This window comes from Saccostrea cucullata, unplaced genomic scaffold (assembly GCF_032062105.1).
Source record: "Saccostrea cucullata isolate Sc308-1 unplaced genomic scaffold, CSIRO_AGI_Scuc_v1 ctg7591, whole genome shotgun sequence".
In the NCBI taxonomy this organism is placed as follows: Eukaryota; Metazoa; Mollusca; class Bivalvia; order Ostreida; family Ostreidae; genus Saccostrea; species Saccostrea cuccullata.
This window is the reverse complement of record NW_026927422.1, coordinates 1-17358: the sequence shown is the minus strand read 5'-3', so window position 1 is coordinate 17358 and position 17358 is coordinate 1. Positions and strand designations below refer to the sequence as shown.

Sequence of the window (17358 nt, the reverse complement as noted above, 5' to 3'; positions counted from 1 at the left end):
TGATTATGACACAAGTTTTAAAAAATAATGGGAAATAATTAAAAATGTATTTGTAAACGACTTAAAATTATATAGTGGTTTAAAATAAGGATAAATCCACTTGACACACTGCTGGAATTGACCTTTATATTAGAGATAATATATGATTACTTATATATACATATACTATATATATTTGTCACTCAGCATTCCGTACAATCGCGAGACTGTGTTGTGGTACATTTTAAAGTACACACTTGGTGGAAACCCGCTTTAAGGTTTATTTATCGAAGATAAAGGATTTCTAGCCGTGGTTTTCTTAATTCATATTATACACGTTCGTCAAATGCTTGGATATTAGGGTATTTGTGGTTCGTCATACGCCGTCTAGTGATGAGCAGCGAATACACAAATCTGTCATCGTCGCCTTAATTTGACAGTTTTGGGAAGTTTTGTAAGTGTTTTGACATATATTATCTTTTGTTTTGGTAATTTAAATCTTTCTTTAGAGTACATATCTTTTTAACATTTTGATTTTTTCTACATACTTTATGTAACATTATACATAAAGTATGTCGAAACTGCTTTTATGAACTTTGAATCTAAAAAAAAAAAAGAGTTTTAAAGAATGCAGATTAAATACACAATTTGTACTTGAAATGATTTTTTTTTAAATTATCTCAAAAATAATTTTTTTAAAAATATGTATAATAATGTTTTTGCGATAAAATGAATAACAAAAACAAATTGGATATTTTCAAATTATTTAATTGATTGCATTTCTATAACTTTAACAAAACTATTTTGCTGAAATCTGAGAACTACTGGAAACAAATTTATTTTAAATTTAATTTTGATATCTCATGAATATATGGACAATTCGGTTGAATATGAATGATTCTATGTACAATCAATTAAGTTCCTTTGTCTTCCTTTTCGGTACATTATATAATATGCTATCATATTGCATTGAATGATTGACCTTCCTTAGAAAGATAAAAGGAAAGAAATTAAACTAAAATACTAATGTAGTAATTATTAATAATTGATAAGAAATCAGTTCTGAGTAAGCATGAAGAAACAGAAATAAATGTAGTTAGTTTTTACGAAAAAAACAAAAAAACATTTAGAATCATTACATTTGATTTAATTAATTAAATTGAACAAGCAAAATATAATTGCTTTTCCAAAAATCTAAAACTTTTATAATGCAAATGATGAAGAGAATAATATGAGAAATACAAATCATTAATGAGAATACATGTGTTATAATGTTAACTGTCTTGCCTTCTTTCCGTAACGGTGATAGAGATGTCCATTTGGATTATTCTTGTAATTACCCTGAAGATACAAAATAATTAGAAACAGGGTGGGCCACGATTAGGCAGTTATGTGCATCTACTCGCACCCGGGTCTGCGTAACAGTCGGTATGTCTCCCTAATACACGGAAAGATGTACCCCCGGGGGTAGCTTTACGTCACAAGATACAAACAGAATGTAATATTTGAGTCACCTTCCGTTTTCCGTTCACAAGTTTTTACTACTATCCTTGACTTCTTGTTCATTGACTGCCATTAATAGGAAGTGTGTCTGTCGAAACGCATCATGTGAATCAAACCAAAAAATTTTAAAAATGTGACTTAAAATACGTAAATTTATAATTGTGGCGATTAAGTTTAATTTGGGAAATATATATACTGAAAATATTTTTATTGTTTTAAATTTAGGATCGTGTTTGAAAAATGACAAAATGGTTGCTTTTAGTTGTCACGTGCACGTGTCTTCTATTTGGAGATGTCGCATCAGGTGAGGTTACATTTATTTACGTTTAATAATAATCAAATATAGTACGAATTGTTTAAATTTTGATAAGAAATGTATACCTAGATAAACCAATTATTGACGAAAATATTTTAGTTTAGGACAATCGATGACCTTTTAAGAAAAACGTTGATAAAGAGATATAGTTTGTTGTCAGACAAGATATTTATTTACACAGGCGTGAAAATTATTGATTTGTCTGAAAATGAGTTTTAACCTCGGGGTTGCCTTCTTGACTTATCAAAGAACGTTTTAATCACTTATATCTTATGTATATTTGTCATGTACAAAAAAGAAAAAAAAATAGAATTAAAAATTGTAACAACCATATCTTATAAACATAATCCTTTTTAAGACATTTAAATACTATTTTCTTCATATAATCCTGAAAATTTCGAGTATCAGCCCTTTAGAAAGTTATACTCTTTTCGAATACATGGCATATTTTTGTGTTTTCAGAAGAAATCCATCAAGTATATGACTTTGAGATTGACAGTGAAGGCCATGCAATGGAGGGGTACTTATTTCCAGATCTTCACTCAGGGGACAAAGTGCAAGTGAACTTAGCTGAGGGCGAATCTCTCACGGAGAATGCCAGGGATGTGAAATACATCCGCCTGAAAATTCTCAAGTCAAAAAATAATTCGGTATGTTGTAAATTTCATGTACGTAAAAATAATTTTTGCGATTTTTTTATGTCATGAAAATAAAAAATATTACTTAAAATGAAATCACTGTTTGAAATATTACCATCAATAAGTTCATCTGTCTTTTTGAATGATGTTTTTTTTTTCATGCCATGTTTTTTTTTTTATAGAGTGCTCCCCCTTTCCGTGTGTTCGACTCGGAATACTTCTCAGTCGACAGAAACAACTATATTGTGGTGGACACTAATCACACTGACGAGCTACAAGAGAAAAGGGAGCTTAGGTTTTATGTAAGTTTATCATTACGTTCGTTAATAAGTCTGATTGAAATGCACCGTGAATTTTCCATTTATTGCATAAATAATCATCAATTAACTAGTTGTTAAGTACAAACAATCTGAAAATACTAAAACTCAGCTGACCTTTGGATTTGGAAAAGCATGTGGATTGTAGAAATGAGTTTATACATGCATTAAATATTAGCATCTTGTGGTATTATAGTCCGAACACTTTAAGCATTTTACTTTTTTCGTTCCAGGTTGTACTTATTAACGAACATGGCCAGGCTGTCTCAAATCCTCTTCCATTTATTGTCCGTATTGAAAATAAAACTGAAGAATCAGTGGACTACCCCATGCATTCTGCCATTTTTGCAGGGGTTTTAGTTTTGATTATAGTTCTGCTAGCGCTGGGAATTCCATTTGTGGTAAGGGCAAAGAGGAGATACAAGCAAGGAAAACCAGTAATGAAACTAGGTAGTCATCCGGGTTCTAGTCCGGATTTAAAGACCATGATGGTTTCCGAATCGGTGGAGGATATTCCCGGAATGAAGCACCAACAAAGTGAACCAAACTGGTATGGGGAAAAGAGTATTTTCTCCTATGAGGACGAGGTGAAAACAGAGAAAGCTACCTTCACCAAAGAAATCAAACAGCTAGAGAGGAAAATTTCACAGGGACTTAGTAGTAATAGTGCTGCACTAGACGATGACGACGGATTGGTGAAATATACAAAGACTCCTCAAAAGGGTATTCTTAAGCATAACGACTCTAATCATAGTGACAATGAAAAAGTGTCCGTCTCTGCTGATGTGCATGGGAAGCCCTATAGTGAAGAACAATCAAAACTATAGTATTGCATTTCACCAAAGATGTTTTTTCTTCAAATATATAGTTTTTATAGTGAATTATTTGTTATACATGTACATCTATATAAGCAAAGCTTGATTAATTTACTGTATATTATAGTAATCAAATCAGATTATACTCTGTATATTTTAAAATTGTATTTTGTTATGATATAATTTATGATTATTTATATGGATGATATTTATTTCAGTAAAGTTTTCAGAATTAAGAGCGATTCACAAACTATTTTATTTTTTCCTCTGATGATTTTAATTATGAATATTAAATGACAAATGATTTCACGTTACAAGGATTCTAAGTATCTCATTTAAAGAAGGCTTTTTGCAAGTTTAGCAATCGCTGTAATATGACTTCTTTAAATATAAATTTTATATAACATATCCCATCTTTAGACCTATCACATCTTTAAATTGTATTTTATCCAATTTAGTTCATACCATTTACGAGGATATTTTTAAAATACTTAATATGGCATGGTTTAGTCTGTTTACGATCAATACATACGAAAGGTCTACAACGGGTGTGAACAATCGAAAGGATGCTTAATCGTTTTTCTAGCGATTGGAGTCAATTTCGGTCAAACCGGAAGTTGTCTTAAACCGCTTTAAATTTTTCACCAAAATCAACATAGATTTCAATCATATAAAATACTAAATACAGATGGATATCAATTTTGGTTTGGAGGCTTTCTTTTGAACGAAAACACAACTTTTATTTACCTATCTTTGAAGCAGTGCTTCTGAAGACGGACGGAAGACCTACTCGTTGCTTTACAACGAGCTTTGCTCTAGTTACTTTCCTTCTAAGTCCGCGAGTGATCTCGCAAACTACTCATCCATTTGAAGTAAAGTCTTTTAAGGATTAATAGGAATGTAAATCCATTTATTACAGATCTTTCCTACATGAGAAAGGAAAGAAAAAGTGAAAATAATTTTATGAACATGAACTTCAAATGCATTCATATCAGTGTAGATTACAGATAGCAAGAAGACTTCCTGTCAGTTAATCTTGCCCTTTCCTCTGGTATTTCCTCCAGACTTCTACAGTGACGTAGCATCATTTTTGAAAAGGGGGACAACCAGAGAAAAAATTTCAACCTACCTGAATAAAAAAAAACATGACAAGCAAAAAAATATTGCCCAAACTCGAAAATCATATTTCGAGTTTTGGCGTGGGTTTTGTTGGGGTTGGGGGGGGGGGGGGGGTTAGATTCTACATATACTTCTTTAAGTACCAAATCAGTTTTCTTCTGATATACTACATTGTCCTTATTTTACCCAGGTTACTCTTACAAAAAAGTGGGGGCCATTCAATAAACATTTTCTAATGGTAAAAAGTTATCATGTTGTTACGTGCCTGCTCTGTATACGTGTAAGTTGAAATCAGACCTGGGCCAGGACTGTTCCTTGACATTTCTGATTGTAATTAAAGAACATACACAAGGTACCTTACCTACTGATAATTTTTCAAGATATTCTAAATTTAAACTTATAATACAATTACATGTTCTTACACAAAAAATCAGCATGCGTTACCAGGGGTTTTGAAAAGATATCATATTATGAACAGTTTTACATTAAACAAAGAAAAATGTACAAAAATTATAAAACATGAATTCCAGATATTTTTTCTATCAAAATTTGTTAAGAAGAGGTGTGCAAATCCATAAATAAACATTAAAAGTATTCCACACATGTCCTTCATTTAGTGGAACTCTTCAACTGCAGGGAAGAACTCAATAAAGTTCAAACTACATTGTGTGTGACCTTAAATGTTGACAGCCGATAAGTTAACTAGTTAACAGTTATCGTCTGCAGCTTTGTTGATGGCGAAATGTTATCGCTAATATATCACTGATACCTGATAGTCGAAAGCAAAAATAGTTCTTATAGCAGTCCAGTTTGGCAATTAAGTTTAGGGAGTGATAGGATACTTGACATTTAGAATTTTAAGATATTTTAATGGTGATAAGGAGAGAAGTGGATAAAAGAGAAGGAAAAAAATGTGCTGAGATAGAAAATCGTACATTTCCCCATGCTATACATAACAAATAGAGTTAATAATCATGGACCTCTTAGCGTTTACTTAAGCTAAGACCCCCTCCCCCCTGATTCCGAATCCTATGTATAACAAAGACCCCTGCCCTCTTTCAAACGATTAACCCCTCCCCCCCCCCACACACACATGCACACACACACTTCCCCTTCTGAAATGCATATTCAGTTTATATGTAAAGTCAGAAAGAAAGTTACAGTGACGTAGCATCGTTTTTGAAAGGGGGGGGGGCAGTCAGGGAAAATAAAAAAAAATTACTTACCTGAAAAGAGTTGACAAGCAAAAAAAAAAAAAAAAATCATATTCTGTGGGGGTGGGAGATGGGGGATGGGGTGTAAAAGCCAGCTTTTTTCAACACAGACTTCTTTCAGTGTCAAATTTTCTACAAATACAATTACCACATCACTAAATTGATACTGTTGCTACGTGTCTGAGTTAGTGAGAATGAAGTTTTTAAAAGTTTGACAGGTTTAATTGAAGTAAATTTGTATCTAAGAAAGGTTGTCAAGTTGTTAAGATAGCTATGTTCAAAATACAACTTGTCGTTCATCCTATGAGATAGAAATAAAAGGAGTTATATATATGACTACAAACCTAGTCTTGTAGGTTCTTAGTAAAACCATTGTATCTCTAGACCAGCTTTAAGTGAAACTTTAAAAATGTTAAATGAATCAAATTGAAAAAAAAAATCTTACTCTTTGTAAAGATGTTTTCAAAAGAATTGAAGTATACATGTAATTATTTTTTTTTTTAATCAGCATCTTACTTTATATTTAAGCTTATATCGTAAATTTTATACATGTATAGCATACTAACCGTAACGTGAGTTTAGATCAAACGATTTTATCTTTGCACATACACTGTATGCTATAATATTGATCTGTGGATCTACGTACTTCAAATAACCGCAGGCACGTAGCAACAGGGGGGGGGGGGGGGGGGGGGGGCAGCTGCCCCCCCCCCCCCACTTTTCTTGCCAACAATACTTTTACTATTGAAAATGTTCATTGAAAGGCTGATTGCCCCCCCCCCCCACTTTATACTAAAGTAAAGTAATATGAAGGAAATGTTAGTGAAAAAGTTTGCCTCAAACTCCCCCCCCCCCCCCCCCCCCCGGCCACGAAATAGGATTTTCGACTTTGGGCAATTTTCCTTTTCTTTTTTTTTCTTTTTTTGCTTGTCAACTTTTTCAGGTAAGTAAAAAAAAATTCTGTGGCTGGCCCCCCACTTTCAAAATCGATGCTACGTGCCTGAACGGTGTCACTATTCCATCATTTTCAAATGAATTAACTGATTTCAAGTAATCGTACACATACATGTATGCCATTTGGAGTTTTTTTTTAATGAAATATTGCCTATTGGGGAAAAGGGAAACTGAAACTTTTTATTTCACTAAAGCCCCCACATGGGGTATGTTTAACAACTGAACAAGTAAACCTTTCAAACTAAATTGATACAAAATTGAGTATACATGTACAATGTGAAGGAAAAATTCTCATTTTTACAGAAACTAGCCATTCTAGACTTTACTAATATACTAAGTGGTATTCTACCCAGTTCTCCATAAACAATGCAATGAGGAGTAGCTTTTTTTAACTTTCAATCTTTTTTTTTTTTTTTTTTTTGTACAAAATTCCATATGAAAGGATTCTAAAATGCTACAGTTTTCAAAACCCTATACTTCTAGACCATACAACAAAATAGCTGTACAACAATAGTGCCAAAAACTTGCAGTTGCAGATCAATTTCCTAGATTTTCTAAGAACAATATACATAGCTTTTCTGGCTTGTTGAACCAAATGTGATTTTGCATCATTAAAAGTACCTTTACTAGAAAAAAATATTCCAAGAGGTTACAGACTACTAATTTTACCCCTATTTCATTGACCACTCAAGTAGTTCCAGTTTAAAAATAGAGGTTTTTTCTTAAAAATTCTTTGGGGTGTTTATGGGGTGGACTGATGTTATTTTTGGGTATAGATGGAAAGGAGAGGGATTGAAAAAAAATATAAAATTGTTAATATGTGAAATTTTGCACTTAAGCGCGTAGTAGTAAGGGTGTAAAGTGGCCCATATTTACCCTTTCCCCAAAGAGAAAGTGAAAAAAGCAGGGTAGGGGTTATTTGCGATGCCTTAGCAGGAACTGCATACGATGAATTTTCCTGAGAGTCTGAAAAATTTTTGGACTTGAATTCTTCTTACTCTGTGCCAAGTTTCAGGTAAGTTGAGCTGGTGTAATTTTTTAAATCATTTTTTATAGTATAAAGGAATGTATAGCAAAATAATTGGTAGTCTGTGTCCTATGAGGTCAAAGGTCAAATCTCCCGTTAATCAATTTATTGGCACTTTTTGGATAATTTGGAACTAATTATGCAAATTGTTGACAAATTTAATGGAAAAAATTGTATTTTGGAGAGGTTAAATGGATTTAGAAAATTGAAAAGGGGGAGGGGGCACCTGCTCAGGTTGTCAAAGGGTATGACGTAATGTGTGCAATTGCTGTGTGTCAAGAATTTATGCAATATGAATTTTGATTCTATATATAATGTTGTAGGTGACATAAAACCCATTCTTCGCCTATCCTGTTATTTTAAATGCCAAATGGAGCTCAAAAACCAAGGTATGTTTCAATCATTTGATTGGTCAGATTACACTGTTGTTATAGGAAATAATTGCCTAATTTCTAAAAACTTTGGCTACTTGGTGTCTGTGATTATAGTTGACACAGTTACTTATTAATTTGACACAATTACTTATTAACTATGAATGTAAACTAAAGTTGAAATTCATAAATTTTTTTCAGTGCCTCATTTCTAGCTGACTGATGTGGGATTGCAAGCAGTTATAGCCTGGATAGGTGACTTCATAAAATATCAGGCCAGTTGCCAGTCAGAAGTGAACAATTTTGTACCAGTAGCAGAGACAATGATCATTCAGAAAACAAGATACAGCTGTCAACAATATTACAGTCCACAACAGCCAAATTAAAGGTATATAGTCAACTGACTCTTAAGTTTGTATTATTTTTTGTGTTTGATTTCTTTTTTTTTTTTACACTGTTTTCATCTGTCATCATCATCTCTTGCCAATCAATGTGTACTCTCTGAAACTTTCTCTTTTTCCTTCTTCTTTTGGAATTGAATATTTGCTGTCTGATTGCTGGCACAGATCTGTGATTGTCCAAGACAGGTGAGGTCAGTAAGGTGCTCAACATTTCATATGGGATGTTTGGTCCTACTGACTTCTTCTACTCTTGTGGCATCTTGGACATCATTGTCGGTGGTTGTATATCAGACAAAATCATCAGTTTTTGACAAGGAAATGTGTTTTCAAGATTTTGGATAAACATTGTGCAGAAATAGTGCTCCACAGGTATGACAGAATTTTAATAGAACTCCATTTTAATAGAACCTTCTAACCCCCCCCCCCCCCTGTTCTTTAAAGTCAAATTCCAAGGAACTCCAGGAGTGATTATAAGTGACACAGGCATTGTAAGTATTTTCTATGCTGAACCATTGAAAGTATATAGACATGCTTTTAAATCATTTTGTTTTTGGTACTTTTACAGTGCAGAGTTCCCTCCCCTTTTTCTACAGCAGCCTGAAGAATGTATGTAGGTAAAATGCATATATAAATTCCTTTTTTTTGTAAATTCAGAATTATAAAATTCAAAATTTCACAGAATTTTTGGTATTTATTATCTAATAATGCATATTGTTACAAAAAACACCCATCAAAGTAGTCTGAATATGACCAGGGATAATCCAATTAGAGTAGTAAGTACCACTTCCTGACAGAGGCTGAATTGACCAGGTTGGATAATCTGCTTATAACAAAGGTATTAATCTCTTTCTCCTAACTTTTATACTAATTTTTTATAGTCTATATATTGTAGAATTTTTTGATATTTGTTTTACTAAAATTAAAATGTGCTAGATATTTTTATTTTTAATATTTCTAAGAATTTTATGCTTTTTGAAGGTATTTTTTTGAAAAATTGTTTAAAATATTTACTTATGCAATAGGTGAAGTTTTGTTCTTGAAATTAGTGTAGGACATATTTATCTAGTATACAAAAATATAAGGAAAGAAAATAACTGTCATCTATGTGATCTGTGAGCATTTCAAATCTGAGAACTGTGTGCCTAATGCTAATTTTACCCTCTGATTTAAGGTGTTCCAGCACATCAATTAAAGGGCCATAACTCAGCTTAGGAATCATCAATTTCAATGAAACTTCACCGGCCATTTTGTAAATACAAAAGACTCCAGCATGTCAAATTTCAGCAAAATCAGACAAGGTTTGTGTCCTTATTAGGTTACAGACTACTAATTTTACCCCTATTTCATTGACCACTCAAGTAGTTCCAGTTTAAAAATAGAGGTTTTTTCTTAAAAATTCTTTGGGGTGTTTATGGGGTGGACTGATGTTATTTTTGGGTATAGATGGAAAGGAGAGGGATTGAAAAAAAATATAAAATTGTTAATATGTGAAATTTTGCACTTAAGCGCGTAGTAGTAAGGGTGTAAAGTGGCCCATATTTACCCTTTCCCCAAAGAGAAAGTGAAAAAAGCAGGGTAGGGGTTATTTGCGATGCCTTAGCAGGAACTGCATACGATGAATTTTCCTGAGAGTCTGAAAAATTTTTGGACTTGAATTCTTCTTACTCTGTGCCAAGTTTCAGGTAAGTTGAGCTGGTGTAATTTTTTAAATCATTTTTTATAGTATAAAGGAATGTATAGCAAAATAATTGGTAGTCTGTGTCCAAGATACTGGAGAAGTATTAGTCTCGAAACAAAAACTGAAATAAGAGTAATCTCCCTTTAAAGCTCTCTAGCGTTTGGAGGCGCATTTATCCTTAGCAAGTGTAATCAATATTTTTAAAAAAAGTTTTATGCATTTTCTGAATTTTAGAATCTTTGTCAAGGAACCATGGAGGTCACAAATGGACTTCTATCTAACTTAGTACAGACCAAATCAATTGAGAGGGTATTGGCGCCAATAGCTTCACAGGTACATGGAACAATTTGATATATTTTTTTCATATTTTCTGATAAGTTGATAGCTTGCGACACACCCCATCAGAATTAATATTTATCATTTTCTGAATGTGTTTATTTCTGATTCATATTTTATAATGCATACTAGTAAAGCATTGCTAAGAGGGTCTTTAGACAATCTAAGCAGACAATCAATGGTGTATCGACAATGTACAATACACAGTCGTTTTACTTAATCAGTCCAGTCCAATACGAAAAATCGTAATATTACAGAATATCGTAATATTATTCTTATATTACTCTTTTTCGTAATATAGTTAAATTACGAAAACTCGTAATATAGCAAGTTGTGAGAGACTATATTACGAGTTTTCGTAATGTAAGACAAACAAAGCATTGAAAGAAACTGAATGGTGTTAAGGAAAGTATGACGTCAGAAATACATTATGCCCCAATGGTACTAGTATCACGTGGTCATTTCGGTCAGTGACGTCTATCGAAAAGTATGAAAATGTAAGAAGAAAGTAACAGTAGTAATGGGTGAGTGAAAATTTTGTTTTATTTTTCTTTTATAAGAATTTTCCCAGGGATGGAAACAATTTTCCATAAAACTTCAATGTATCCTCAATCTTGCCACAATGGTCTATAATCCCCGAACTCCCTATATTTTTTCCGAAGTCTACCATAAAAATCAGACCCTCGTCCCCAACAACGAGATGTTACGGGATATAACTTGTACAACTTTCACGAGGCTCTGACTCTGCATGCACTTGGATCAAATGCATCAAAACAAAGAAAATACATGCATATCCACGATGATTTGATGAAACCAGAGACATATAATCTCTGATGAAACATAACAAGGAGGTTGTATCAGAAAAAAGGGAAGTAACTCTTAGAAGAGTCAGAAATTGCTTATATTACGAATTTTAGTAATATTACGATTTTTCGTGTTGGACTGGACTGTTAATTACTGATTCACAACTGATAAAACAATATGCCAGTTTTGCACAGATTATCAAAATTCTATGTGCAAATTTTTAACATTGATAACAGGTTTCCTTGTTGATTATACTGGATGAGTCGGAGAATGGTGTGGGGAAGCCAGATCACATGGGTCCCTGTGCTCAGGCCGTTATGAAAGCTGCAGAACACCTCATTAAGATTGGAAAAGAGAGAGCAAACAACTCTCCTGACCAGGTATTCAAAGTTAAAAGCAAGTATGAAGCTTAAGCTGTGAAGCATGATGGACAAGGGGGAGTGTGATAGAAATTTTGTAAAGATTTGCTTTTGTAAAAGATAATCTCAACTTATAAGTGAATAATATGCATAATCATAATGTAATATATTAATTACTGTAAACATACTTTTTTTCCACAGGGTCATAATTCCGTGGAATCTCAATTTCCGCTTAATCCGCGGGCTGAAAATTACACAGATTTCTCAGACTATTACTATATGCTTTACATTTATAAGTATTCTTGGACAAACTTCCGCAAAAAATTTGTGACTGCGTAAATGGCGTAAATTAATACCACGTGGAAAAAAGTACTTCTACAGTATGATAAATACATTCAGATTATTGTTTTATTCATTTATAACATGTATGAATATGTAATGTATCGTCAAGGACAATAAATTTGTCACTTAAGCATTAAAACGATATAACCGTGCATCTTTTACTAATAAGTTAACCTATAAATTTTAGGATTACCAGAGACAGATGATGAGTGCTTGTGAGATTTTGGATTTAGCCAGTAGTGGTTTATACATAGCCTCCCAGAGGCTTGGGGATGATTCATCTAAAGAAATTCGTACAAAAGTCATTAGTGCAGCTAAAGATGTTTTACAAGGAACAATGAAGGTAACAATATGAAAATATTTTAATTTAAGAATGTACGTTCATGTGTTCAGTTGGTAATTTGGGAAGTTTGAGCAGTGTATGTACAAAGTATTGTAAAAACTCTGGGACCTCAAATTTTCCTAGCTTCCTTATAACCAAGAATCTATACACCCATATACAAAAAAATTGTACCCCCGTACTGTAGATCATTGTGTACTATTTAACCAAGCTTTCATTATTACAAAGATCTTCATAAGTTGTTTTACTGTATTTCTGTTGAAGGTCTTGCTTGTGTCTGATGATGCAGAGGTCAGAAAAATTGTCAGTGCTGGTCGCTTGGTCGTTGATTGCCTCACCAGACTTAGTACAATTAGTCGCATGCCTGATTTACTGTCTAATTTCAAGGTATGAACTACCCCTTGTTCATCATATCTGCAGATATTTTATAATTACTCCAATTTTTCTAATTTCCTCTGTAATCTTGATCTACAGAGCTTCACTGATGGTACAACACTGCTGTGCTCGCTGGCCCAGAAACGTCAGATGGAATTATGTCAGAATCATCAAAGGGAGAGAATAATAACAGCTCTCAATCTACTGAAAAAATCTATTCCTTCAATGAGTGTGGCACTTCAGAGTTATATCAAGTACCCCAAAAATCAACAAGCACAGGTGAAAAATTCATGTAAAATCTGCTGCAGAAAATTTTAATTTTGGCTGTAGTGAATCAAGAATTCATTGAAAAATTTTCTCATGTCTGAGAGATATAAATTTGAAAGTTAACAGTGTGGCTCAGAGTCGTCCTGTATAACTTCCAAATACTTTTTACATTGTTTTGCTAATACATGCTATGAATACTTTGTTTTACAGATGAGTAAATCCTTTGTGATTAACCAGACTCAGTCAGCTGTGTCAGACATTATGGAGGCTGTAGAAAACAAATTCACTGACGAGGATTTCCTGGACGTAGAGGAACCAGGCTACTTTGTCACCAAGATTGACCAGGTCTGTCTAATGTTTTGTAGAGTTACCTCCCCTGTTAATTTTTATTAATGGAGTGTTTTGTCACTAGGGAATATCTTCAAGAACACAGTTTATGAATACCTGTAATGTATTAGATGAACATCTGAAAGTAGCTTGTAAAGTAGTACAGGTGTCTTAACAATAGATTTGAAGATAGTTTTAAGCTATATACAGTGTACTATGAATCCCCTAGCACTTGAGTTGGAGGGAATATAGTAACACAACTGTGTGTGTTAGTTTGTCCTGGAGCAAAATGGAAGTAACCTATTTTGCATTGGGATCCATGTTGAATGCTTCTTTGATTTCTAGATTAATGCTTTTAGTGAGAGGATGCTCCACTCTGCAGTCCCCTTGTTCAGTTTTTGCTTTACTTTTTGCCCCTAGGTGTTAGAGGCGCTGTCTGTGGAGAAGCGCGGTGATCTGGATGATGATCTGGAGACTTGGACAGAGAACCTGGTCCGCCACAGTATGCTGGTGGCTCACCTGTGTCTGGACTACTACAGGAATATCATCGTCAAGACCTGCCAGAGGGTTAGGGGATAAATGTTCAAGCTTACTAAAGGATAAGATGATTTTTATTTAAATTTTTTGCATGTTATTCACATGGACAATATAAATCAGGGGTGCAAAGAATTTTTATTGCAATCAGTAAGTTTTTTTCTTGAATGTAAATATGAAAACGGTGATGTATTGATTTGAATATGAAATTGTAAATCATATGTGATACCTATGTAATAAATTAATGGGTATGAATGAGTGCTTTAAATAGAAAGAGTGTGTAGTTTGTGCTAGTTGCATGGAGATGCTTTGCTTGAATAAATTGTAGACTAGTTAAATCAGTATGTACATTTGTAGATGCTTAATAGAAATATTGATATTTCAAGGTCTTGCAGTTGAAAAGCAGAGTTCTTCAGCTTCACAATGCAATGAAAAATAATCCTGAGCTGCCTGCAATTGGGTAGGAAATTTGAAGGATCAACATTGTACTAATCTTTAATTTAAACTTAAAATACTAAAATGTTCTATTTCTTCCATAAATATGACACCCAGAAAGTATGATGTATGATGGAAATTTCAGATCTAAATTTTGTACAAATAATCAGTTGCAATGTAATTAGCTACATGTATGTGTAGTAAATCTGTAAAATGTTTATGTAGTATAATTAATGAGATACATGTAAATCTTGTAAATGTACTTACATGCAGAGACATAGGGCTTGTGCTATGCTTCTGCTTTGCAGAATCGATGAAGATGCTTATTTTTTAACTTAAGAAATTACAGGCACGTCAAATTATTTCATGTGAAGCATAAAATTAGTCATAAAACCAGTTTAATAAAATCAGTGTTCCTGTTTTAGTCTGTGCTCTATTTACAGGGAGGATTATGATGAATGCTGTGAGAACTACATTGATGAATTCTGTGAACTAGAAAAGGATGTGAACCTGGCCTTACTGAACCTGGTGGTAGACATCTTCAAAGAAACCACAGAACCACTGGAGAGACTGGTGAAAGCTGCCATGTATTCTACACAGGTCAAGCTTGTTTGATTACTGTAGATCACTAAATTTTCGCGACACCTTATTTTCGTGAGATAGTTATTGACTCTTGATTAGCGAGACAAAATTTTCACGAATTGTGGTTATTGCTCTGTATAATCTTAAGGAATACTACATGTATTATACGCGAGAATTAAATTTTTGCGAGCACAATGCCTTGCGTAATTACGTGAAAATAAAGTTCTCGCGAATAAAAAGTGATTTACAGTACTGAGGCGTGGAGTTTAATTCTAGAATATATTTTAGAGAGGAATCTTTGAATTTTTAAATGCTTCTAGGAGCAGAAAGTTTTAATACTGCCCCATCTTTATATTTTCAATTGAAAGTTTAAATACATGTACATGTATTAAGTAAGTGTGCATCTGAATGCATTGAAAGATTTCTTTTCCAGGAAAAGGGATTTGAGCAGCATATGAAAGAATTGGTAACAGAATTCCAGACACATGCAGATAAAATGAGACAGATAGCCACATTTGCTGCTGCCAGCTCCACAGATGCACAACGTATGCTTTTAGAATGAGAATAATTGTACTTTTGATGAATCATCAGAATTGAAAAAAAAAATTTATTGGAATTCTTTTGTTTCATCAGGTGTTAGAACCATTCGCCGATGTGTGTGTCACCTAGAGAGACTTGACCCAGATATTGTGCCTGCAGTTGTTGCCATGGCAAAGAAATCTCAGGACAAGATGGCTGTAAGGCATGTCAAATTATTGATGAAGGAGTGGACATTTGAATTGACATCCCTGATGCAGGTTCTGGATGAAATGACTGACCCAAGTATATTTATGCAAGTCTCAGGTACATTTTATCAAGTTTCCTTAATATACACATAATTTGGGGGAAAATGTATGTAAATCTGAACATGTTTGTTTAGAGGAATATTTAACTAAATGCCTGATTTGCAATTTCACTGATGACAGGCAACCAATGAATGAAATTTAGAAAAAAAATCTTTAAAAAGCTCCAGTACTTTGCAAGATGTAAAAATGTTTAAGTTCTTCCTTTTACATTCATTTGATTAAATCTAACTTCAAAATTTTTCAACATCTGAATGATCTGACATTACTTTCAGAGTCTAGAATAAAGGAGGATATTTCCCTCTGCCGTGGGTTTCTGACTGAGGAAGATGACCTTGGTCTGGGGTCGGCAGTGAAGTCTCTGATTGGTGGAGCCAGAAGGGTGTGTCAGATGGCAGAAAGAATCATTAGTGGACATAAGGACCCACTGTACAGGAATGGATTGTTGGTGTTTGTCAAGCAACTGCAGAAAGGTAATATAACTTACAGTACTGTTAAATTACATATTTTACTGGAGGCAAATTTTCAAGGTTTAAGAAAAAAATCTTGATTTGTAGGGATTTTATTTCATGGTTGGAGAAGTGTTGAGAAGTAATGCATTTAAAATTTTTCATTTTGTGATGGTCATGAATTCGTTGGCCTTTCCATACCTGTAAAATAAGAAAAATTAACCTACATGAAATTTGATGATTGCACAGTATGCTAAAAGCAGTTTTTTGTGGCTTACGAAGCCATATAGCTCTCGGTATCTTTACGGCAAAGAGTTCACTGTGTTTTCTAGTAAACATGAGCAGGATAAAATAGTTCTCGTCACTTCTTCAATTCTATTCTACTTTTGTTGTTTTGTTATGAAAATTACTCAGGAAGTTCTTAATTACATACCTTGTTATTTTTATTTAATTTTCGCAACTGAAGACAAGATAAACCAAATTAAAAAAAAACTAAATTGAATAAACTCTTGTGAGGATGCGGAAGAATATTTTCTGATCGATCGTGTCAACAGCGACACCTTGTAGGTAAGTCTAAATGAAAGAAAGAAAACTCTGTCGGGAGTAAGTTTTCGGGCCAGATTATTATAGTTCGTAGGAATAACAGAATAAATGTATTTTACCTTACAGACTGTTTAAACAGCTGTTAAAAGGGTAATAGCAGTGTTTTCCCCAAGCCGTTTTTTGCATGGCGGTAATTAACGCCATGCATTCATGATCTCCCGCCAACTCAATGTTGTGATTGAAGTCAGTGTGAATCACGGCACGGGGTGTGATGCAATAGCTGTCAATTTTTATGCCCCGCCATGAATATGGCCGGGGCATATAGTGTTTGTCATGTCCGTCTTCCGTCCTTCTGTCCTTCCGTCCTTCCAACACACTTTGCGTTTAGCTCTGTTCAAAGCTAAGTTTCAAAGAAACTATCGAAGATATTTTCATCAAACTTCATATGCTGATAGATATTGATGAGAGTTATGCAACTGCAGCAACATTTT

The 17358-nt window shown here is 33.6% G+C and overlaps 2 protein-coding genes across 2 annotated transcripts; both read left to right on the top strand.

Annotated features, from left to right (window-relative positions):
- The first annotated feature begins 205 nt into the window (after window positions 1-205).
- Window positions 206-3701, top strand: LOC134274444 (uncharacterized). Its single transcript, XM_062756731.1, has 5 exons — window positions 206-433; window positions 1708-1786; window positions 2261-2448; window positions 2619-2738; window positions 2987-3701. The coding sequence occupies exons 2-5, from the start codon at window positions 1723-1725 to the stop codon at window positions 3578-3580; spliced, it is 966 nt and encodes a 321-aa protein (XP_062612715.1). The 5' UTR covers window positions 206-433; window positions 1708-1722; the 3' UTR covers window positions 3581-3701.
- Window positions 3702-10503: 6802 nt separating this feature from the next.
- On the top strand, window positions 10504-16348 carry LOC134274445 (alpha-catenin-like protein hmp-1; the record flags this gene model as incomplete). Its single annotated transcript, XM_062756732.1, has 12 exons — window positions 10504-10665; window positions 11709-11852; window positions 12361-12516; window positions 12778-12900; window positions 12988-13167; window positions 13366-13500; window positions 13903-14049; window positions 14403-14476; window positions 14895-15051; window positions 15467-15578; window positions 15667-15876; window positions 16151-16348. Coding segments are annotated over exons 1-12 (1717 nt in total), but the record flags the coding sequence as incomplete, so codon positions are not given.
- Window positions 16349-17358: the final 1010 nt, after the last annotated feature.

Excerpts from the sequence above, each read along its gene's own strand:
- LOC134274444 (XM_062756731.1), top strand. The coding sequence starts at position 1,723 with ATGACAAAATGGTTGCTTTTAGTTGTCACGTGCACGTGTCTTCTATTT. Across the intron at positions 2,449-2,618 it reads TCAAGTCAAAAAATAATTCG|AGTGCTCCCCCTTTCCGTGT; the intron begins GTATGTTGTAAA and ends TTTTTTTTATAG. Across the intron at positions 2,739-2,986 it reads AAAGGGAGCTTAGGTTTTAT|GTTGTACTTATTAACGAACA; the intron begins GTAAGTTTATCA and ends TTTTCGTTCCAG.